The sequence below is a fragment of the Mytilus edulis genome, chromosome 12 (genome assembly GCF_963676685.1).
Source record: "Mytilus edulis chromosome 12, xbMytEdul2.2, whole genome shotgun sequence".
Lineage (NCBI taxonomy): Eukaryota > Metazoa > Mollusca > Bivalvia > Mytilida > Mytilidae > Mytilus > Mytilus edulis.
The window spans coordinates 3554331-3580090 of record NC_092355.1 but is presented as its reverse complement, the minus strand read 5'-3'; the positions used below and the strand labels follow the sequence as shown (position 1 = coordinate 3580090).

General features: G+C 32.7%; 1 protein-coding gene across 2 annotated transcripts in view; it reads left to right on the top strand.

The window, feature by feature from the left end:
- Positions 1 to 25760, top strand: part of LOC139499481 (syndecan-3-like) — a 46421-nt gene that overhangs the window by 11635 nt on the left and 9026 nt on the right. Inside the window, exons 1-5 of one of the 2 annotated variants that reach the window (XM_071288163.1) lie at positions 11600 to 11834; positions 13410 to 13472; positions 16866 to 16983; positions 23709 to 23951; positions 25252 to 25458. In XM_071288163.1, the coding sequence (XP_071144264.1) occupies positions 11766 to 11834; positions 13410 to 13472; positions 16866 to 16983; positions 23709 to 23951; positions 25252 to 25458 (700 nt within the window). In that variant the 5' untranslated portion in view covers positions 11600 to 11765. Of the gene's footprint in view, positions 1 to 11599; positions 11835 to 13409; positions 13473 to 16865; positions 16984 to 23708; positions 23952 to 25251; positions 25459 to 25760 lie in introns of those variants that run through there. The other variant, XM_071288162.1, reaches the window with a different exon arrangement.

The window sequence follows — 25760 nt, the reverse complement described above, 5'->3', positions numbered from 1 at the left end:
TGATGAGGTAATTATTACCAGTCTTAAGTGTTTTGATATGATATTGAGTTACATATGATCTATCTCATTACTGCTTTGAAGTGTCATGTGACTTTCTTATTGTAAATATATCATCCACAAAGTTGCATCTTCATAAGAGTCTTACTGTTTTAATACTGTGTTATTAAAGGTGTAAACGGGGAATAAAAGGATGTTTTAATGCCCAAAACAACATGACAACTGTTTCTATAATCATTTAACTTTAGTTTATGAATGGAAATTTTTTGTATTTTTCATGTAAATGCACTTTAAAGAATCTTAATTGTTTTGATTTGAAATGTTACTCAGGAAGTTCTTGTAGCATCTCTGTTGATTTTATTTTCTGTTAGAGAGGAGTCTAATACAAGAACCTATTTATTGAAGATGATTTATTTTCTTCTGGTCTCTATTGTGCCTCTTGGACAAGTTAGTCTTGTCAAGATTTAGAAGTGATCCGATACATATTTATCTATCAAACAGAGTTCTTTAAATCTTTTTTCCTCTGGTGGTCCTTGAGGAAAATATCATGGTCCTCACTATTTTTTCTATTGGCGTATTGTAAAATACTAAAATTGTGCCAGTCCTTTACACATTTTGGTGGTCAAATCCCTCGGACAACCACTTTTCGATAACTCTGATCAAAGTGCATAAAAATCTCTCCAAAATCCAGGAAATTTTTCTTTGTTAAATCCATTTACTTTAACACTTCAAATGACGCATATATATGCATATTAGTATGGTTTAAGGATAGCCAATTTGTATTCTGATACTGACCGCTGTATGTTTAAATTTTCATATATAAATGGATTGTATGATTTCTATATTGATTTGTGAGTAAGGTCAAATTAGAATGATCTTGTCCAGTTCTGATATGAATCATAATATTTATGTTGTGTTTGTCTGATGGTTCATGCTGTTTGTACAATGTTGTAGTGGTTCAAGGTTATTAACCCATAGGTTTTGTTACAACCATTGTAAAAAATACAATTATATTACTTGTCTCTTGTTTATTACAATGTACAGTTCTACATTTTTCTAAATTTTGAAAACAGCACAATTGAAATAATGAGATCTTAAATTAGACCACTATATGATTGTTTTGTGGTATTGTGTCATACTCATCTTTCAGACGCGGCCTCAGTAGCTGAATGGTCTAAGAACATGTAGTAATTAAGTGTAATCACTAGCCAGTCAACACTGAGGTTGTGAGTTCGAACCCCGCACGTGTGGGTGCACTCAACTCCAATCTTAATTGACAAGCATTGTCAGTTTTCCTATCGATGGTCTGTGGTTTTCTTTGGACACTCTGGCTCCCTCCACCAATAAAAACCGGCCGTAAAGAAAAGCCAAAAAGCAGTTCTTTAAAGTGGCGTTCTTAACACAGATGAAAAAAAATCATCTGGTCCGAGTACACAGTTATTTCGTAGCGCATTTCTTTTAGACAATAAATGAAAATAAAAAAAATCCCACCTGCGCTTTCTCAATAATATTTTTACAGTGTGTTGTACTACTTTTGGGACAAATTATGTCAAAATTATAGAAAACTTCATCAGCTCTAACTCAAAATATCGACAATTTTATGTTAAGGGGGTCTTGAAATCTTTTGACAGCTTCCGAAGTGCTAATTTTTTACCTTTTTCAGCTGGACTTAATCACTACTTTACATTAATATTTATGACCCAAATTTTTTTACGGTGTCATTTCACCCCCCTACTTGCTATATGAGGAATAAAACATGGAGAAATAAATGTGGAAGAGGTATAACAAAAATTGGCAAGTAACATACTGTCCACACTAAGGACTATATTCGTGGACAACGAAAATCAAAGGACGATAACTGTGTACTTGGACCATCTTGCAGAAAGGTCCGCCTCTGCCTAAAAAAAGGCTTTACTGCTGTATTTCTGTTTTGTACTTTATATAAAAAATATATTTATTTCATGCCATGCTTTATGCTCATTTTAACATGGGTTGGCATTATATTTGTCAATATTTTAATACTGAGCGTTCAAGCTGACCAGATATTCATTATGAAAACCTATCCTAAATTGAAATGAATGTATTTCAAATTTATAAGGTACTTGTACTTGTTTACTGACATTTTTATAACCACCTGATCTTAGTTTTAAAGTACTCCTTTGATCTATATATGTATGTTCATGAAATAGTACAGGGATTAAGAATATTCCATGTTCTTAATGAAATTAATTCACACTGAATCAAAATTTCTAAGCTCACATGGTATGATGGTTGAGAATGTATAACATCCAAGATTTTATACAGTATGATGTTGGAAAGATGGTCCTCTGGAGGTTAAACTTCAAGAATGATTACAAATTTGTACATTTTACCCTTCAGCGTGCCCCTCTTTGTTCTTTTTTGTCAGGGTGTTGAAAGGCCATGAGAAATGTGATGTGTTGATAGTTTAGCTGTCAAACGTTACTTTATAACATACATGTAAATGATTTCATAATATGTTAAATAATTTAAACATTACCATATATGGATTGTTTTGTAAAAATTTTAATTATAAAGTTCATTTTGTTAAATCTGGTATTAACTGGCTGGCCAAGGGCTTGGAATGGCTTGATTTCCTTGAAAGTTTCTCTAAGCAATCATGTTAGTTTTCATGGAAACACATACATGTAGTTTCCCTTTATTTTAAGCTGATTTATTTGAAGGTTATTTTATTTGTTCCCATACATTTCATTACCTATACTCCTAGTGAAACAATTAGGTGATAAGGAAAAGAGATACTCTGATTTGACACAGTTTCACTTTGTTACTTCCCTGTATTTTGATTTGTAAAGTTGATTATTTTTTAGTTAAAATTTCGCAAATCAAATCCAAGTCAATTGCAGAGGTTTTATTTTTATGTTTTCAAGTCTTTGATTCTTATCTCTTAAAGACCACGATCAGTTCAAGAATAAAGCTGTTGCTATAATGACTATGTACAGTATGTCCTAAAGACACTGAAGGATGGAGTCAGTTAAAGAATAAAGCTGTTGCTATAATGACTATGTACAGTATGTCCTACAGACACTGAAGGATGGAGCACTGGGTGATATATTTGTTGACATTTCAGTTAGATAAAATCATCCTATCTGTTTACATTATTTATTGTATATCCATAGGTGATCTGTTGTTCTTGCCAATCATACATGTACACCTCTTTTTACATTGATAATCAAAATGTTTGACTACACTCCCCCTCCCCTAAAAAATAGTAATAGTAATTTCTTTAACCAACCTTAATTTAAACATATTTATTTATAGTGGATTGGGAAACAAGTTTTGCAACTTAATTAATTACTTTCCACTTTGCGGGTGCGAGTGCTGTCTTGTAGCGGCATTATGGCTCTCTCTTAACACATGTCAGCCATTTTTGTCCCCTTCCAACGGACTATCATCGTTGAAATGTTTGTCGCTAGAAGTCAACCAATGGTTAATAAATTATACAACTGCTGGTCCTCACATGATTGTTTCTACTTCTGTTTCAATATACCGAAATTGAGTTTGTTCTTTTACAAATTTTGGGTGGTGAAATTTTAGGACACTACTTTTCTTGAACTCTGAATCTAGACAGCTATGATAAATGAATCTCAATACTAAGCTATTCTAGATCTGTTGAACTAAAATAGGAATCATATTAATAACAAACATGGATCGTTTTTGTCAAAATTAAATCTGTTTATTTAGTGTTATATTTTACATGTATTGTTTAATATTACACTTATCACGATATTCACATTACCACTTACAGAATATCACGAAGTTCCCTGTGAATAATTATAACTGCAATATTAATATAGATTTTTGTGATTTTGTACTGTCCGTGCACTGTCCTTAACATTTAAGTTGACACGTTCAATGAAGCAATAGATTCATTATTAATCGTGTTTAACTAATTTCTGGAGATTTCGTAGCTTTTGGTGAATCAGTCCCAGAATTAAAGTTTCTAACAATAAATGTCATGAATGTATCAGTGCATTAAGTAAAATTCATTTGAAATAGTAAGAATTTGCAAAACTTTGTTCAGACACATAAGAAAAATATTTGAAAATAGTCTAGGTTTTTGGACAAGAAGTTGAAAAAGATTTCGGTGCAGACTGATGTATAAATTTGTTAATCAATGGCTTGTATGCGAATTTGTCAAAATAACGAAATAAAGTTTCCATAAAATGTAATTTTTTTTAACTTCAAAAATATAAACCTATATGAAACAAATGAATCTACAGTACATGGAGAGTTGATCATGTACTAAAAGGAGAGCCGGGGTCGTAGTGGTTAGGGTATCGGACTAACTAACACAAAGGTTTGTGGTTCGATCCCTGTTCTGGGGAGAAAATTTCAGGGACTAAATTCAAGGCTATCCCTTGATACCATTTGCAAATATGGTCTTGAGAAACGATGATAGTCCGTCAGAAAGGGACGATAAATGACTGACCTTGGTTAAGAGAGAGTCATATCTCTTGCACATTTAAGACACCTTTGTAGATATCAATAAAGAGCAGGCTTATACAGCTACACAGCAGCACTCGCACCAGCAAAGTGGAAAGGGATTAAACATGTAACTAAAATTGTTTCCCAATCCAAATAGATATGTTTAAAATTAACTAAACATGTACTACTTTTCACTAAATATGCATGCATTTTCAATAAAAAGAATTTATATATTATACATTTAATATGAGCTTTATTTAAGTTTGGTTGGACAATAACGTACCCTTGGCTAAAATGTCATATTATTGATGTCTATACATTGAAATGATATACCTGTAAAGTTTTTACCTGAGAGGACTATTTAGGTTATAACTTTACAAAGGCAGCCATCATTTCTTTGTTCAAATAACTTCGTAAACGGTTGGCTAACCAAAGTAAATTTTCAACGATAGACTTGATGGCTTTTTTAACATGGTGGATATTTTATTACAAAAATTTTAGACCTGATGAATTGTTACATTGTTTTTGTCCCCTAGAATCACATTATGATATTGTTTACAAGTACATGCTGTTTTTGTCCCCTAGAATCACATTATGATATTGTTTACAAGTACATGCAATGTTTGCATATTTAACAAAAAGAACGTAAAGTTAGATGAAGCCGTGTTGTTTTATTGCCCGACAGATAGGTTTTATAGATAAATATAGATAGGGATCATTGTTTTGAAGACTTGTCGCAGGGTTTAAATGGGATTGTTTGCTTGTGTATAGGAGGTTAATAGTTGTAATCGTTTTAATGTCATTTTATTTTATAGTTTAGGGTAGACTTGTAATGATAAAGATGGGGTAAATGTACCAGTTAATGTTTAGATTTTAGAAATAGATAAAAAGTGAATTATAGAGGTCTTATATTGTTTATGATGTATAACCTTTTTTTGAGTGGTTTGACTGTTTAGTGTGTATACAGTGAAACCTGTTTTAAGAGACTAATTTATAATTAGGGAGAACAATAAAAAAAAGTGTTATGACTGGAAATTAATATTTGTTTTGAATGGGAATAATTTTGAAAAATAGACAATGTGTTTACCATGTGTACATAAAAAAGAAGATGTGTTATGATTGCCAATTAGACAACTGTCCTCAAAAGACCAAAATGACACAGACATTAACAACTATAGTTCACTGTACGGCCTTCAACAATGAGCAAAGCCCATTGTACAGTTTGTGTAACTAAACTAAGTACATGCCATATGTACTGTCTTTAAATTTTTAACATAGAAATGCATATAAAAGTTTGGCTAACCCTACTTAGTTCATGTATTAGTTTCAGAGATATTTAAATCAATGAAATGGGGCTATATTATCCAGATTCCTATTTTTTTCTAGGTTTAAATAATTCCCTTGATTTTCTGTACACAATAGATAAAAATTTACTAAAAAAAGTCCATTTCATAAAAGCAAAAAATTTTTTTTTTTTTAAAGTGAAGAGAATTTAAGCTAGGCGTTGACTTTACAAGCCATTGATTTGTTATATTTTGACAATAGCTGTATTATTTCTCATACTAACATTATACAATTACTTGAAGTTTATCTTAGGACGATCTGTTACAAGTGGTTCAATATTGGATTGCATGTGATATAATCAGATATAGGAAGTATCTTGACAACAAGTCAAGTAGGTACATGTATATACTATATAGGTCCACATGTCAAAGGTTATTAGGGTAATTATAAAGAATGATGTATAGATAATATTAATAACTTATTGCAGCCATGTGCTCCACAGGGCCTCATATAGCACTCGGTGCTAGCCAAGCACCATGGTACCATTTAGCTGCGGAACCGTAGCTCTTAGGTCCTTATGCTATTTTTTTACTATTTGCGGACCATAGACCGCAAATAGTCAAAAAATAGCATAAGGACCTAAGATATTTGCGGACCATAGACCGCAAACAGTCAAAAAATAGCATAAGGACCTAAGAGCTACGGTTCCGCAGCTAGGTACCATTATGCTTATATACATGTATATGGCAGATTTTACAATAAGAAGGAAATATTGTTTTTTTGTATCCATCAAAAAAGCAATTGCTGAAACTGTGAAACAGACTGTGTAATGGAGTAATGCATTATGTTATTGAATAAAATGTGTCTTTCTGAGTAAATAAAAATAAAAATTACTCTGTGTTTGTGTTTTTTGTTAGAATTAGAGGGTTTTCAATTTCAAAATATTGGACATGGAATAGACATCATGACCTACTTTACTGACATCCAGCTTATTTGGAGTGGAATTTTGAAGTATTATTTATAAGTGGAGCCTAATAACATGGACTTATATTTTAATAAAAAGTCTTCTTTTGTGTTTTAATCATAACTTTAAGGCAGATTTTTATTGGTAAAGGCTAAAAAAGGTAATTTAATAATATTGTTGCTAACGTCACGTCTTTTCCGTCCATTGTGGTATGTCACGATCGCAATTTTCTTGATGGTTCTCAGACAGCCCATTGTTGTTATTTTTATCCCGGGTTTTATAAATAATTGAAAATAGCAATCATATTAAATTTGGATGACGTAAGGGGTTCAAAGGACTTGAGGAATCAATATCATTGGCTGATTTAATTTTTGCGAACGTTACTGCTCGACGTTTCCGTCCAAATCAGTGTCACGTGAGCAACATATATTTAGATCTGTAACTCTCCTGTATAGGAGTTACAATATCACCCTTTGCAGAAATAGATTCAGAGTCAGTTCCTTCACATGATTGGGAAGCAAAGAAGGTAAGTTGTATGTAATATCGTTACAAGAGGACCTTAAATGTATTCCGTCCACCAAAAAGACGTTCGCAACAAAACGTAATGTCATGATAGTAGATGTTGCTAATGTTACTATTACGAATTGGTTTCTTGTGTATTCATTTGATATAAAGTACACCTGCAAATGACATTCTGTATATTTAGAAATTCTAAACCAGACTGTACAATTTTATTACTCCAGGCGTATATTAAACATCACTGTGTGCATACATTTTAACTTTTAAAGATGTTGTTGCTCATGTGACATGTCCAAATGTCGCTAACGTTACTCATTTTTGTCTCTGTCACGTTAGCAACATGAAAGTAGGAGACAGAACACAATACTGTAAAATCTGCCATATAGTATTATCAGGGTGCTAACAGAAAATATTTGATAATTGAATGTGTTATAAATATGGTGCTATAATTCTAAAGAAACAGTACCAGTGCTATTTCATATCAACTAATTATATATTTGTAAATCCAAGTTGGTAACCTCTGACCTTTGTAAGACTTGTGTTCTTTTGGTCTTGTTTTGTCCTTGACGCCATCCCAGGACAATGTTTTGTTATTCGTATATTTATATACATTTAAGTACATAGACTCGGGATTATGTTATGCTTTACATTGTTCCTAAAAGCTCTTAGTGCAAATTAAAAAAAAATCAAATTGAAGAATTTCTAAACCAATTGCAATGAATAAGTAATTTAAAGAAAATCTGTTATTAAGATATTGTTGTTGTTGTAAAGATTTTAAACTGTCCTCGTTTTGAAGTATTTGGGTACACGCTATAGTTTTGTATATATATTGATTTTTAATCGTACTTGTTTAGGAGTGAGTATTGGGGTACATGGTATATTTTTGTTGACAGTTTTGTATGTAAAAATTTTAAAACATTCTCGTTTTGAAGTATTTGGGTACACGGTATAGAGGTTTGTTGACAGTTCTGTATGGGTAGATTTATGTTAAAAGGAAGTTATGTCATTTGTAGGTCACACCGTTCACTTTGTCAATAAGGGTATTTATGGTTTAAGGATAAAACTGTTGACTAATTTACTTTACCCATTTTTATTGTGTGAAAATTATTTGGCAAATTGCATAACAGGAAAAATATTTATGAATGGGTGACAGGATATGTTGGATTGGTTGTGAATCTTGATCTTGTGAAAGCTTATTATAAGCAGAAGGACAAAAGTTACACATATATTGTTTTTCCTAGAAGTACTTGTGACCACTTCTACGGACTTATCCCAATGAATATTTCCTGATCAACAAATATCCGTATAATAACTCTTTTGTCCGTACAAGTGAACTTTACAAAATTTAATGGGTAGCTATTCCAAGAAACAGGAGTCATGTAATTTATTGTAAAAAGTGGTTGACTATACTATATAGCTATTCCAGGACAACAGGATTTGGCCATATTTTGTGTGCGAATTTGGGTTTTGATTATCAGGACTCTGGAATTAATAAATACTTTTTCAGGATCTCAGAAAGGTTGTTTTATTTTTTCTGATTATGCTGATATTCAGGATTAACAGACTTACAGACTCACAATTTTTTAGGCCAATCTATGAACACGTACTGTCAGTCAGACCAATATAATTCTCCTCTCTTCTTACCAGTGCTACATGTACATGTATATATATAATGTCTGTGAGAGGAAGTTCCTTCTTAAACGAGATTTTATTGGCTGCAAATAGTGTAGGCACTGATTTACAGCTCTTGTTCTTGTGCAGCTGTCTTTACAAAATGTTTTCTTCTGAAATCATTAAAACGTCTTCCCCAATCAACTCACATACTCTATAGACTTATTGACCTTGATCCCATTAGGGAAACATATCCTCATTGATTTTTTTTCCAATTGACCTCTCTGGCTTCATCAATGATTCATCAAGCCAATATTTATAATAACTTCAAAAGATTTGGTCTTTATTCCTGATCATTGGTTTAATTTATATATACATTTTTGTACCTATACATAAACATTTCAATAAAGACAAATTTTAGTATTATATATTTCAGAGTTTAGTATGATGTCCATTATCACTGAACTTAGTAGCTGAAGAACACTTCTGGTTGCTGGATTTTATTGCTGTATTGAATACCCATTTAGGCCTTCATCTTTTTTCTGGTCCTTGGTCGTGTGGTTGTCTCTTTGACACATTCCCCATTTCCATTCTCAATTTTAAAGATTGTATAATGTATATTTTTCTTGAGTCTGGCATACTGATCAGCTCTTTTTAAAACCATTGCATTTACCAAAAATCTTCATCATATGTAACCTTTCCAGTTTGGGATCTATGTCTAATACTGTTTTAAATCTATAGCTCATAATTAAGAAAAATTGAAATTGACTTATTGTTAAAATAGAAAATGTTTGAACACCTGTAAGGTTTTAGGTGTAGATTATAGTTTTACCTGACAAGTAGATGTTTATGATTTTAATTAAAACCTCAATGTTTTAATGAAGGAAGTGAGAACGGTGTTTCCGTTAGAAGAATATTTTTTGCTACAGTTTGCTGAGTGTGTGTAATTGAATTTTCCTTCTGTTGATAGAATGAACTTGCACCAACTCCCTGAAGAATGTTGGTACATAATGAAAAAGTTAATGATTAAAAAGAATATAGTTGGGATACAAACATGAATTTACCTTTAATTATACAATAAAATGGAACAAACTTCAAACAAATGATATCCAATAACTGACTGGTTACTGTTCTGATTTGAATGGTAAATCATTAACTTTAAAGGGCACTCAGGCAAATACCATCCATGTTTACAAGGCTGGGTGCGTGTGATACACAGTCAAGATCTATTATTGAGAGTTCACATGTTCTATGTAATTGCATTAAAGTCTGTTTTTCGTATGTTGAGCAAAATAACTAGAAAATTCAAACAATCTAAACACTTGAAGTTTTCCAGGAATATATAATTGTGACTGTGTGTCATTACAATTGTTTTCAATTTAAAGGAAATAATAAAAACAACTCTTTTCTGTCACATGATTCCAATGATCTTGCTATACCCTCACTCTACCAGTGCAGGTACCTTTCAATCACCTTGTCATCCAGTTCTCTTGCTCATCAATATAAATATTTTCATCCCACTTTTCACAGAAACTACTCAATAGACACATTTACCTCATACCTGGTCAAAAGATCAACAAGTATCAAGTGAAAAAGTGTGAGCACTTTAAGGATTTGTCACATACATGTTCTTTGTCAAAAGATCAACAAGTATCAAGTGAAAAAGTGTGAACACTTTAAGGATTTGTCACATACATGTTCTTGGTCAAAAGATCAACAAGTATCAAGTGATAAAGTGTGAACACTTTAAGGATTTGTCACATACATGTTCTTATTTCCTGATTACAATTACTGGTACAGATACAAAGTACTTTAAATTAGTAGTTGATGCTATGTGGAGCAACATGCACATTATTGTTATTTTTAAAGTCAGATCAAATGATAAAAAAAGTACAGAACAAGGAAATTAATGATACTCCTTTATATTCTGTAAAACCAAATTATTATTGATTGATTGATTGTCGTTGAACACCACTTTCAACACAGTTTGATATTTCATGGCAACCAACTTTTGTTGGTGGCCGAAGCCAGAGTGTTGCAAGAGAACTATCATTAAGATAGTGAAATGTACCACATATTTATTAAATACATATGTATATATATATATATTTGTAAAGTGTCAAGTATGTGTTGATTGTTTAGGAAACTTGAGTTCATCATGGACATGTAATTGATGTAAGTGATGTAAGTGTTTCCTATGTATAATTAGGGCACATCTAAACCACATGGTACTAGTTGTTTACTAATACGAAGGGGAATTATATCAGGTTTTCCCTCTATTCTTTCCAACTTCATTGAATCATTACAAAAATCAGTTTACGAAACCTTGTATTAGCATGATTATGGTGCATGTCATTCTGTCTGTGCATCTGTTTGGACATTACAGGGAAATATAATGAGTAAAAGAATAAAACCCAATGGAAATATATGTCAAGCTCTAAATTGCCATCTCTCAGTCTCTCTTTATGTTACATTATGTAGTTGTCTCAATTGAAAAATATCCTTTACCTCCTCATATTTCTAATGTTGAGATCTTAAGCTGTCCTGAGTCTCAAAAACGGTTGTGAACTAACTACCGGTACTTATTCATTAAATTACAAACTCTACATCACCAAATTTTTAACAAACTTCACCTTATGTGCTTATATTTAGTGAAGATTTTTTTTCTTGAATGGTGAGGCTTTGTGGTAGCAGCCATTCAATCAAAATAAAGATTTTAAGTAGTAATGAGTAAGAAATATAAGTATCAGTGACAACAGTACAATTTAAAATAAAGTACTTGCACTGTGGTATGACTGCATCTGCCATCATCTTTTAGTTAAGTACTTTAATAAATAACGCCTTTAATATGCAAAATTGTTTTGGTGTTCATTGGACTTTGTACCCCCTACCGTCACTTCTATATAAACAGGCTATATAAAGTAAGATGAACTTTACAAGGATGGGATGTACAGAGAAACACGGAATGTTTTTAATTATTGTCGTGCTGATTATGGTAATGTTTTTGACTTGTTTATTTCTAATCAATGAAACATCATTTTACTAAGGCCATTGATAAAAAGTATGTGTTTTACTATATATATATAACTGGTTCAGCAGTAATAGAAATAGTTTGGTAGATAGGATTTTTTTTTTGTATTTTTACTTTAAGCAGTGGCTGATCCAAGGGAGGGTTCTTGGGGTTGCACCCCCCTTTTTTTAGGACGATCAATGCATTTGAATGGGTCATATGGTTCACCAATGTGACAAATACAACTTTATGAGATAGTTTGGCCTTCTACAATGAGCTAAACTTTATAGTTTTATATACATAAATGTGAATCAATTCTGATGGCCCTGACATATGAAAATGTGAATCAATTCTAATGAACCTGACACATGAAAATGTGAATCAATTGATTATTCTAATGAACCTGACACATGAAAATGTGAATCAATTCTAATAAAAATACCAACAGTCTGATATAACATATGACACCATGTGAAGATATATTCACTTCTATACAGATTTCTATTGAAATTTTATTTCCTATGGCACACATAGCATCTAAAGAACATTGAAATGTAGTACAATATTCCTTCTATTGTGAACATGATGAAAATAATTGAACAAAATTATAGGATTCCTTATCTTCTCCAAATAAAATAATTAACATAATCATGGGAATTGTAAATCAAGTATTTATCTTGAAGCTCGTCAAATTGTTCATTTACGTGTCCCATTCATTTGGATCACCGATTTAATTTCAATATAATGGATTTAATCGATGTTTTAAAGTTAAAGAGTAATGAAGACATTGATCTTCTAAGTTTGTCTTTAAAAGCCTTCTGTTGTTAAATAACGGAGGCAGATAAATCAGTCAGATGGTGGTACAGTGTGTTACTGTGTTTTTACAACTAAATTGTGACTGTTCTTAGATCGCGATCAACTCCTTCTGTGTTTCATGTAAATTATCGATAGAAGGTGTAAAACGTTCATGAACATATGGAACATTAAATAGATAAAACACTTCTGTGATCATGTTATTTTTCAATTATAAACTTTTCATGAATGAGATTATAAAGGGGAAATGAGAAATAGGAAGAGGAAGTACTATATATTTACAATCAACCCTCATAATATACATTATAATTTACATGGGAAAGTTTTCATTCACTGACTAAATTACAACTGAGAAGAAAGGTTAAAACCAATCAAACTCATGAAAAAAATCTGGCAAAGCACATATATGAAAACCTATAACAAAGAAAACAATTGTCTCAAAATCAAAGCGAGGCCTTCAACTCACAGTGGAGGGTCTCACTGGCCATGGCAGTATAATGAAATTTCAAGTAGCCCCTGGAATTAGTTGCTAGCTGTATGATGATGACATTACTTTGAACATTAAATTGCAGTGATGACTACATCAACTTAAACCATAATACACATGTTCATTTAAAATACAAAATGCATGTTGTTAGCTACAAGAAATATTTGCCAATTAGAGTTTTGACACATATACATGTAGCCTTACATGTATATCCTTTGCTAGAACATTGTATTAACATTTTATTTCTTTTATATTTTCAGTTTCCTGGTACATCATGGGGCACAGAGAAAAAGACATATATAGATATAGATACTGCACATAATGTAAGATTATAAGGTCATGTGAAAGTCATGTGACTTCATTACATCTCATTTTAAAGTACATGTACAACAAATTCCTTTGTAAATTAACTCTTCTCAATTTCTTTAGAAAATAATTAGGTCAGACGTTCAGATGAGTTTTTAAAGCAGAAAAGAAAATGAACTTCTATCATGTTTCACTTAAGTACATTGGTAATATGTATGATACCAGTATACATTTCTCTTACTGACTGAAAGTTCAGCAACTTTCTTCTTTTACAGTACTTTTTGTGGATTCAGCTGAAATATGATGTACTTTTAACAATGTTTAATGTTGATTTAAGGTGATTCCCCAAAATTTCTGAAAAATAAATACATGTATGACTTGATCTTGTTAACATGTTTACATAAGGAGAACAGTTTATATCAAAATGTATAAGTCTTTGATAAAAACAACCTAATTTCGACAGATTGAAGTCTTTAACTTACATTTATAAAATCTGACAATATTGTTGAAAATTTAAACATTTCAGTAAAGCTTAAGAACAAGTTTTAATTGTTCAATTATGTTGTGAAAAGAGCAAGAGGTTTACTGCTAGGATTGAAAACCGCACACCTGGGTTTCCTCAACCAAATTTGTAGCTTCATTCAAAGACTTTCTGTGTTTCCTCAACAAAATATGTAGTATCATTCTATATATATAGAACAATCCCCGTTTTCCTGCACCGATTCATATGGAAATATATGATGTAATTGTAAAGTTTGCCTTTCAAGAAATTAAAGATAATCTTCAATACTTTTGCAATGATATTTGTCACTAATTGGGAAATACTCTGCCATTTACTTCAGACTTATGGTCAATTTAAATAAAGCAGGCAAAAAGACGGGAAACGATTTCCGTTAATTACTGCTGATTTCTTTTGATACAGCATTAAATTGATGATGAAATGAACAATTGAGTAGTACAGTACATTCACATAAGCCTAATCTATTCAGCAATAGAAATGGAAATATTCCCAAAAGGCAAAGTATCGATTTAATCCGCGACTCGTATCAGTAGATCAGAAGAGGATTAACCATTTAGAAAATATGTTTCATCAGACATAACACGACCAATTCTACCGATGATGTAAACGTGTTAAGACTCTGTCAATATCATTATCGTCAAACAATTAACGTTTATTTCTGGTGCTCAGGTGGTTGAGTTAAGACGCCAATAAATTAAGGAGTATCAATATTTTAAAGGTGGAATTTATCTCAGAACTCTCTGCTGCTGTATATTATCTTCCATAACACGTTCCATACCATGTATTTTGTATAGATAGTGTTGTGCACTTCACAGTACATTCTATTGTAAATATACTATTTTAGTTGTAATAGAAAGTAATAAAACATTAAAATACTGATTTAACTTGGAATTTATTAAAAATTTCAAGCCCAAGGAATTATGCAAATTCCATAATGATGATAATTAAAAATAATTCCAAGTTGAAATAATAGCCTGTTGTTTATTTCTGGTGCTCAGGTGGTTGTGTTAAGCATGTTAAGAGATGCCAACAAATTAAGGAGTATGAATATTTTAAAGGTGGAATTTATCTCTGTTGCATATTTTCTTCCATAACTTTTGGCACCATTACAATCAAGATGAAATAGAATCGTGGAGAAATCTATGAAATGTTTTAGAAAAAGGTGACAGAGTTCAAACAATAATCAATTACTTTAACACTGCACAAAGTGCCACTAGTAGCTTTTTCTCTTATTTAATGGATTTTGTACTAAATTCTAAAACCTTTTCTCTTAAATGTTGAAAGTATTGATAAGCCTGTACAAGTGAATTAAGATTTGTTGTATGCCTTAATGCATGTTTATTGAACATAAATAGATTTGATAGGCAATTTAGCAATGTAAGGTTCTAATTTACTTTTAAAACCTGTAACATTGATTGAATCATTAGTTTAAGAATTATCTTCAATTTTGATGTGAATAATTACTGATATGGTAAATGCTGTTTAAACAAAGGTATACATTTATTAACCAAAATATATAGGTCACCATTGGGAGAAGAGAGAATTTACCTTTTGTGGGAGGTTACCTTTTGATTTCAGATTGAAAATATATAGGTATATATGTTACTTATACACCTTCAAGAAAAAGTGTGACCTTAAAATTGGGGCACTTTTGAAGCAGCATTGTTTGTATTTCTTTAGTCAGTTGAACTGTTTCCATTGCATTTTTTCTGACATTATCATTTCATTATGTCCAAAATGTTTATATGCAAATTTTTCATAAAAATAACATGGTTCTGTGTCGAGTCTTATTTTTTGTATCCATTTCTAGAATGTCCAAAATTTCAATGATAATTACTGCATGGTACAGATTCACGAACTTAAGAGTTCAGGAAACTTATTGATACATTTAATTTTCTTGTTAAAAGTAAACCTAAGAGGAAAATCAAACCCAAAACATTTGACAATTTTGTAAGTGCCAATATAGTGACAAATTCAGTGAAGAACAATTCTAAGGCCCTAGAAACTATTCCTAGCAACACCGATCCATATAAGAACTCTTTTTTCGTCAAGAGTATTCTACACTGGAACCAACTGGAAGACCGTATTGTATGCGCAGATACAGTTGAGAGCTCCAAGGCTGCTCTCCAACACCGCCAATAGGTGTCTCTCTCTCCCGTTGAGTAAAAGCCAGAATTGGTATCTTCAACGTATACATACAGATACAGATACAGATTAACAAGTTGATATAATTATATTGTTATTATGTTAATTACGGTTTTAGATACTGTTGTTATTTTATCGTATTCATTATAGTCATATCTCGTCAATACAAGAGAGATTGATCTCCTAATTATGGATCCTTATTAGTGACCTGGTGCAGGCATGTACTTGTATGTAATGACTGCTTAGTCTACAAGATAACATGTATCATAATATATCATGGTTGAAGTTTGGTATGATAATTTGAAGGGTTTACTACTAGGAAAAATTGTGTACAAAAAATGTAAGCTAGTGCATTGTACTACGTTGTTCTGCTCTTGTGCCAAAATACATCGTAGGGTGATGCGGTTGTTGTTGATGTCTTGTGTGTTTTCTTTGAAATTAAGGGAATAATGCAGTCTTCATGATCAACCCCAATTAAACTCTACAGCCCTTAAACCATAGAATTTCTTGGAAAAGAGAACTCACAAGCTATAATTATATTAGACTATTTTTTCTGTTGTAAGTCCAAAACTAAACATTCCTGTGAAGATTAATAAAATAAAAGTGACTGTTTTGAAAAGCTGAACGTTTTTGTGGGTAGTTATAATATTGCCAGACCAGGCCATATGGCCATGATCCATTTGTTTGTTCTTATTGCATTCAATCCTTTTTAATTTGAACCAATAATAAATTTTTGTGATTACAGGACTTTTTAGAAGATTCAGGCAGTGGTCATGTAAGTACAACAAAAGATGACACGACAGATGATGAAGATCTGATAGACTTTGGGTCAGGGTCTGGAGATGGATCTGGTGTGGGAAAGAGTAAGTACTGTACACAATAAAATAATCTGATAGACTTTGGGTCAGGGTCTGGAGATGGATCTGGTGTGGGAAAGAGTAAGTACTGTACACAATAAAATAATCTGATAGACTTTGGGTCAGGGTCTGGAGATGGATCTGGTGTGGGAAAGAGTAAGTACTGTACACAATAAAATAATCTGATAGACTTTGGGTCAGGGTCTGGAGATGGATCTGGTGTGGGAAAGAGTAAGTACTGTACACAATAAAATAATCTGATAGACTTTGGGTCAGGGTCTGGAGATGGATCTGGTGTGGGAAAGAGTAAGTACTGTACACAATAAAATAATCTGATAGACTTTGGGTCAGGGTCTGGAGATGGATCTGGTGTGGGAAAGAGTAAGTACTGTACACAATAAAATAATCTGATAGACTTTGGGTCAGGGTCTGGAGATGGGTCTGGTGTGGGAAAGAGTAAGTACTGTACACAATAAAATAATCTGATAGACTTTGGGTCAGGGTCTGGAGATGGATCTGGTGTGGGAAAGAGTAAGTACTGTACACCATAAAATAATCTGATAGACTTTGGGTCAGGGTCTGGAGATGGATCTGGTGTGGGAAAGAGTAAGTACTGTACACAATAAAATAATCTGATTGACTTTGGGTCAGGGTCTGGAGATGGATCTGGTGTGGGAAAGAGTAAGTACTGTACACAATAAAATAATCTGATTGACTTTGGGTCAGGGTCTGGAGATGGATCTGGTGTGGGAAAGAGTAAGTACTGTACACAATAAAATAATCTGATTGACTTTGGGTCAGGGTCTGGAGATGGATCTGGTGTGGGAAAGAGTAAGTACTGTACACAATAAAATAATCTGATTGACTTTGGGTCAGGGTCTGGAGATGGATCTGGTGTGGGAAAGAGTAAGTACTGTACACCATAAAATAATCTGATAGACTTTGGGTCAGGGTCTGGAGATGGATCTGGTGTGGGAAAGAGTAAGTACTGTACACAATAAAATAATCTGATTGACTTTGGGTCAGGGTCTGGAGATGGATCTGGTGTGGGAAAGAGTAAGTACTGTACACAATAAAATAATCTGATAGACTTTGGGTCAGGGTCTGGAGATGGATCTGGTGTGGGAAAGAGTAAGTACTGTACACAATAAAATAATCTGATAGACTTTGGGTCAGGGTCTGGAGATGGATCTGGTGTGGGAAAGAGTAAGTACTGTACACAATAAAATAATCTGATAGACTTTGGGTCAGGGTCTGGAGATGGATCTGGTGTGGGAAAGAGTAAGTACTGTACACCATAAAATAATCTGATAGACTTTGGGTCAGGGTCTGGAGATGGATCTGGTGTGGGAAAGAGTAAGTACTGTACACAATAAAATAATCTGATTGACTTTGGGTCAGGGTCTGGAGATGGATCTGGTGTGGGAAAGAGTAAGTACTGTACACAATAAAATAATCTGATAGACTTTGGGTCAGGGTCTGGAGATGGATCTGGTGTGGGAAAGAGTAAGTACTGTACACAATAAAATAATCTGATAGACTTTGGGTCAGGGTCTGGAGATGGGTCTGGTGTGGGAAAGAGTAAGTACTGTACACAATAAAATAATCTGATAGACTTTGGGTCAGGGTCTGGAGATGGATCTGGTGTGGGAAAGAGTAAGTACTGTACACAATAAAATAATCTGATAGACTTTGGGTCAGGGTCTGGAGATGGATCTGGTGTGGGAAAGAGTAAGTACTGTACACAATAAAATAATCTGATAGACTTTGGGTCAGGGTCTGGAGATGGATCTGGTGTGGGAAAGAGTAAGTACTGTACACAATAAAATAATCTGATAGACTTTGGGTCAGGGTCTGGAGATGGATCTGGTGTGGGAAAGAGTAAGTACTGTACACAATAAAATAATCTGATAGACTTTGGGTCAGGGTCTGGAGATGGATCTGGTGTGGGAAAGAGTAAGTACTGTACACAATAAAATAATCTGATAGACTTTGGGTCAGGGTCTGGAGATGGATCTGGTGTGGGAAAGAGTAAGTACTGTACACAATAAAATAATCTGATAGACTTTGGGTCAGGGTCTGGAGATGGATCTGGTGTGGGAAAGAGTAAGTACTGTACACAATAAAATAATCTGATAGACTTTGGGTCAGGGTCTGGAGATGGATCTGGTGTGGGAAAGAGTAAGTACTGTACACCATAAAATAATCTGATAGACTTTGGGTCAGGGTCTGGAGATGGATCTGGTGTGGGAAAGAGTAAGTACTGTACACCATAAAATAATCTGATAGACTTTGGGTCAGGGTCTGGAGATGGATCTGGTGTGGGAAAGAGTAAGTACTGTACACAATAAAATAATCTGATAGACTTTGGGTCAGGGTCTGGAGATGGATCTGGTGTGGGAAAGAGTAAGTACTGTACACAATAAAATAATCTGATAGACTTTGGGTCAGGGTCTGGAGATGGATCTGGTGTGGGAAAGAGTAAGTACTGTACACAATAAAATAATCTGATTGACTTTGGGTCAGGGTCTGGAGATGGATCTGGTGTGGGAAAGAGTAAGTACTGTACACAATAAAATAATCTGATAGACTTTGGGTCAGGGTCTGGAGATGGATCTGGTGTGGGAAAGAGTAAGTTTACTTAAATCATGTGTTTGGGTGTATGTGTGTGTGTGGGGAGAGGTTAAAGGTTTTTAAGGTAAAGACCTTATTGTTTTTCTTATGGTTTTTTTTTTTTTTCTTTTTCTTCCAGCATTTTTTTGGCACGCCCTCCTTAGTAACCCCTTCTATTGAGTATTGGAGTTATCAATACCAAATTTGAACCATCGATAGACCTCATCGTGAACTTTTACAAGATGAACTTTTGTAGGATTTTATCATCCTCTTTAGAAGTTATCTCACTTTTATTGATTTTTTTAGTAAGAGTTTTGATTTATAGATGGATTTATGTGTAACAAAGTATCTGTATACACTTAAAATATGTGTGTTTGGGTGGAGTTGTCAAGATCTGTTGAAATCTGAAGAATCTTCAAGAGATGAATCTAGTGTTTCACAAAGGACATATACTTACAAATGGGAGTGGTCAGTTACCTTAAAAATCTTCAAATGTATTTTTGAAAAAATTATACAACTACATACACCAGTAGCTCTGTTAATCTATTGTCTTTATTTGTTCCCTCCTGTGGTCATGATCAGAAAAATGCATACAGGGAAAAATGGATTTTCACAAAAGAGAACAATTTTATGAGATCTGTATGTCAGTTACCTTAAAAATCTTCAAATGTATTTTTGAAAAATTTATACAACTACATACACCAGCAGCTCTGTTATAATCTATTCTCTTTATTTGTTCCCTCCTGTGGTCATGATCAGGAAAATGCATACAGGAAAAATGGATTTTCACAAAAGAGAACTATTTTATGAGATCTATTTAACGTGTATCATAAGTGTTTATACTGTTAAGTTATAAATCTTTTAATATTTAAATTCTTGTTTATTGTTTTCATTTGTAGTCGCTGACCATTAAAACTTTAAACTTTGATGTCAAAATCTGACCATTAAAACTTTAAACCTTCATTGTACATCTAAAATGATAAAGTTACTACCCTAAAACATATATCCTTACAACAACAAAAGGCTGTTATTATATCAAAATAAATAAAAATTCTTGTCCTCAATTGTAAAGAATTCATTTGAACCGTGACAAGTTTATTCATCCAAGTATTTCGGGATTAAAACTTTCAATTCAATATTACTACGACTTTAAATAAAGATAAAGTTGGCTGCTCAACTTTTACTGTATAATCCCTGATCTATGTGTACTTGTGTGGTGGGGGCGATTTTCATTCAAAACCATTGAATTAAGAAGAAATAAATTTTATATTTGAAAGTTTTTTATGTTAGATTTTGATTCATTTATGTTGTGGCTGTTTTGTATTATTTTGATCGGTTAGTGATTCTTTATGCCATATTAGGGCAAAATCCTAAATTGATATTGTGTCAAGTATTTAAAAAAACGAAAAAGAATGTGCACTAGCGATCAAATAAAAATAGTCTGTAAGGTACTACAATTAGTTATGAGGTGGGTTAAAACTTATTATTAAAGTGTTGGGTTATTAAGTTTTAATTTCTTAAGACATGTATATTAATAATTTATGTTTTTGGATGAACAAAGAAGTAAACAAAATTTGACTGACTTTAATGGAGTTTTGTTAAGTGCATTTACAAGGCTATACTCACAGCTAAATACACGGTATAAACTATAAAGACATGAAATTAAGATTATATAACATATTAAAGTAATTATCATGACTCTTACAGCCCACACAACCAATAATCTTGTACACGCTTATAATTATAAATTACACCAAAGTAGGAATAATTCTTAAAAAATAGTGTATAATTGTGCTCATTCAGACAGCATCATGTATGACACTTCCACACAATCATCATGCAACACGCCATAATCGATTTTAAATGCTATACAAAAGCCATGGACTAAATTGTATTTTAATGGACCTATATAGGTTGTACAAGGACATGTATATTCAGATAATATAGTTATATAAAAATCGTAAATATCAGGAAACTGTCAATCACGGTAAATTACCAGCATTCACCTTAGATCACATGTACAGCTCATCACACAACAAGAGCAAGGTTTAATTTGAACAAAATTAGCTTAAATGTACTGTACAATATTACGTACATGGGGGGAATATATACTTGCCTGCCCATGCCGCTAAACTTATATTTGCTTGAGAGCAACAAAAACATATCCATTGCCATGGCACATTTTATTTAGAAGAGACGGATTACATATGACCATACATATACATACATTTTTAACAATTAAAAGTCTAAAAATTGTGCACAGTTCCATAATATTGCTTATATTGCTGCTCTATAAATTAAGGTTAAATTGAAAGAAGTTATTTTGTGCATTTTTTATTGCAATTTTTGAAGAATAAACAAAAATACTTCATACAGATATGTGTATCATATATCAGATTGTGACTTTTTATTATTGTGATACGTTAAGTATCTCTTTATTTCATTTTCTAAGTATCTGTTTATTTCATTTTCACCAAACTTCTAAAGATCGGTTCATTTCTGATAGTGGAAGTTTTTTACAACCTTGTCTGGAGCTATACATTTCTAATTGTTAAGGACAAGCTTAAAAAGTATATTAGTGTACAGTCCTTGGTCTGACAGGTTAATTGCTTTGAAGGCTGAGAGAGAATCATTAAGAAAAGAGGGTGGTAAAGGGGGGGTGCTTGCACAAAAAAAACGTGAAATAAGACATAATTTCACGTTGAACATGAAATAATTTCTGTTATGAACGTTGCACGAAAAATAAATACTTTTATTTGAACCTTTTGTGACTGAGTCACTGTCTTCTTTTATATATTAACTCTCTGTTTTACTTGATATTCCCGATTTTGTATACACATTTATACTATAATTGGTTTACGGCTTTTAAAAAAGTATTTCTTGACTATCCCTGCCAAGTGTTTGAATTTTATTTGAAAAATACCGAGCACGCAAAATAAGACTTTGAAAATCACAATGCACGTAAAATTAAATAAGCAGAACACGTTGAACGAGGCACCCGTCTTGCACGACTGAACGTCAAATAAAAAAGTAAAAACATGTTGAACGTGAAATAAAAAACGGCGATCACGTTGCACGAAAATAACCCTTTACCACCCTCAGAAAACATAAGTCTCTAGAGAGTGCTAATCTATGGTATGACTGAAAACCATCAGAGTAAAACCAATATCATCCCAGAAAAAATCCACAGAAAACATTAATTACATAAAACACACATTTATACTTATCATGTGACAAACTTTCTACCATTATAGAGTAACCTTGGTTGTACAAAAAATTAAATTACCCATAATCCTCCTTATTTTTAAATACTAGTATCCACAGAAAACATTAATTACATAAAACACACATTTATCCTTATCATGTAATTACTTACTACCATTATAGTGTTAGAATGAGAAGTCGGAGGGAGTACCAATGATAGATGGATAAGTCGAGTTTATTGTTATTTTATTGTAATTTTATGATACATTTTGGAGACTAGTATGTTGATGTGAAGAATAGAGAATTTTGCATTAAGCAATTTGCCACTTCAGACTTTGAAAAGAATTTTGAGAGATATTTTCTGAAGCGTTACAATTACATGTAGGCTTACAATTTGTTAACAAGGTGCTAATTATTAGATGCTAAACCACAGGTGTTAATAGATATATTTGAATTAGTGGTTTACTTGAACCCATAAAACCCACAAAAAATTGGTATACCAGAATAATAATGAATACACATATATTATTTTAATTTTAGTTTCTTGTGTACAATTTGGAAACTAGTATGGCGTTCATTATCACTGGACTAGTATATATTTGTTTAGGGGCCAGCTGAAGGACGCCTCCGGGTGCGGGAATTTCTCGCTACATTGAAGACCTGTTGGTGACCCTCTGCTGTTGTTGTTTTTTATTTGGTCGGGTTGTTGTCTCTTTGACACATTCCCCATTTCCATTCTCAATTTTACAGTATATATTTTTTGTGTGCATTGATATGTTTTGATTTGACTTCCAAAAAACAAGTTGATCAATTTAATCAAGATGGCGGTTAAAATGATACCTCACTATGTCTAATAAATGCAATTTGTTTCCATTGTAAATTATCTATAAATAAAATCTTTTTTTTTATTTTAGTTGATCTTATTACAACAAAAGCTCCAACAACAATTAAGATGACAGCCTGTCAACAGCTACGATCATCAACAAAAACTTTCTCTTCCGATTTCTATATTCCTGAGTGTACGATAACTGGTGAATATGAAAAACGGCAGTGTGAAGGAAAAGTCGGGTCTAAAAAATGTTGGTGTGTGGATTCTAAGGGAAGAGAAATACCAGGCTCACAAATGACAGAACCAGAGGTCCCAGATTGTCATGAAGGTAGGGGAACACAAAGTATTATTTATGTACATATAGAAATAAGAAGATGTAGTATGAGTGTTAATGAGACAACTGTCCATCCAAGTCACAATTTATAAAAGTAAACCATTATAGGTCAAAGTATAGCCTTCAATACGGAGCCTTGACTCACACTGAACAGCAAGCTCTAAAGGGCCCCAAAAATTACTAGTGTAAAACCTTTCAAACGGGAAAATGCATACATACCAAGTAAAATTGAGAACTCATCATTCTCATTATGTAGTTTTTTTTTCTTTCTCTAATATGAAAAAAAAATTCAAGAAAGGTAGACCTTTTACACATATCATATAATGGCCTTCATCTAACTGTCAATGAAACCATTAGAGAAATTATTTCCAATTCTTGCAATTTGACATGTTTTAACAAATGAATAGTAAAAGCCAAGAAATAGCCAATGGTTAAAATACACAAAAGTTTTTCATCTCATGGATTAGTTTATTGCTCTTTATCACATATTTTGTACTGATATGTACGTTTTTGCATGGCCAATAATAGCCTGAAGTCAAGGTTGGTTATCAGCCCTCGGGGCCGATATCGATATCAGCCCTCGAAATCCATATCAAGCCCTGAGTTTAACTTCCGGTAACCTGTCAATCAAAGACTATTTGTAAACAAGTTGAACACAATGAAAAGAAATTGAGAATGTTACGAATCTGCTGTAGAAGAAAAAAGTAGAAATCAACAGTGAAAATCACAAAAGTGTTCGTAAAATTTTGACTTCATAAAGAATTTAGAAAATATATGAAGCCGCACTGGAATGAGTAGCGATATAGGATTCTTCTTAAGCATTTTTTAACATTTGTAATGTAACACTTTAAAGTTGTTTAATATTTGCAATTCTTAGAATTAATATATTTATTGTTAATTATTTCTGAAACTTTTCACAAAACGTTGTTTACCTACTGTGATACGAACTTTTTTTTAACTCACAGTGATACATTTTTTATCTCTTTTTGATTTTTGAAGAAATATCAAACATAATTTGGTGTAAACTATTTGTTTTCTCTTGCTTAAAAATATGTGATAAATAGATTATTACATGTCATTTTTCATATGGTCCATGGTATCAGCCCATGACCCATATCAAGACCTCGGGCTAAAGCCCTCTGGCTTGATATGGGAGTCTAGGGCTGATACCAGGGCCATATGGAAAATGCCATGTAATAATCTATAATTAACAAATTTAGGATCTCATGAATTTGTTTTATTACTTTGTACATAATTTAAGAAATTATTACAAATTATTTTCCTTCTTTTCCAGGAAAAAATTTGAAACCTTGTGTTTTCGAACTATTAAAGACAAGTAGTGGATTATTAGGAGCAAGACAAGCACGCTGTACATTTAACGGGGAATATGAAAAGGTTCAGTGTCATGTGAGAGAATGTTGGTGTGTTGACAAAAATGGAATTGAAAGAATGGGAACACGAGTATCCATGACAACCTGGCAGAAATCTCTTGCTTGTGAAGGTATTATTTATTTATTATTATAAGAAAGAATATTTCCTACAGTGGTACTTCTTGGTTGAGTATACTTTGGACCACATTGATTTTGGATTTAGGGTGTTTTAAAACCATTTTTAAGCACTGCTTTTTGGCTACTTTGTGGCAGCCAGTTTATATTAGTGGAGGAAGCCTGAGTGGCTGGAGAAAACCACTGACCTTCGTTAGGGCAGCCAGTTTATATTAGTGGAGGAAGCCTGAGTGGCTGGAGAAGACCACTGACCTTCGTTAGGGCAGCCAGTTTATATTAGTGGAGGAAGCCTGAGTGG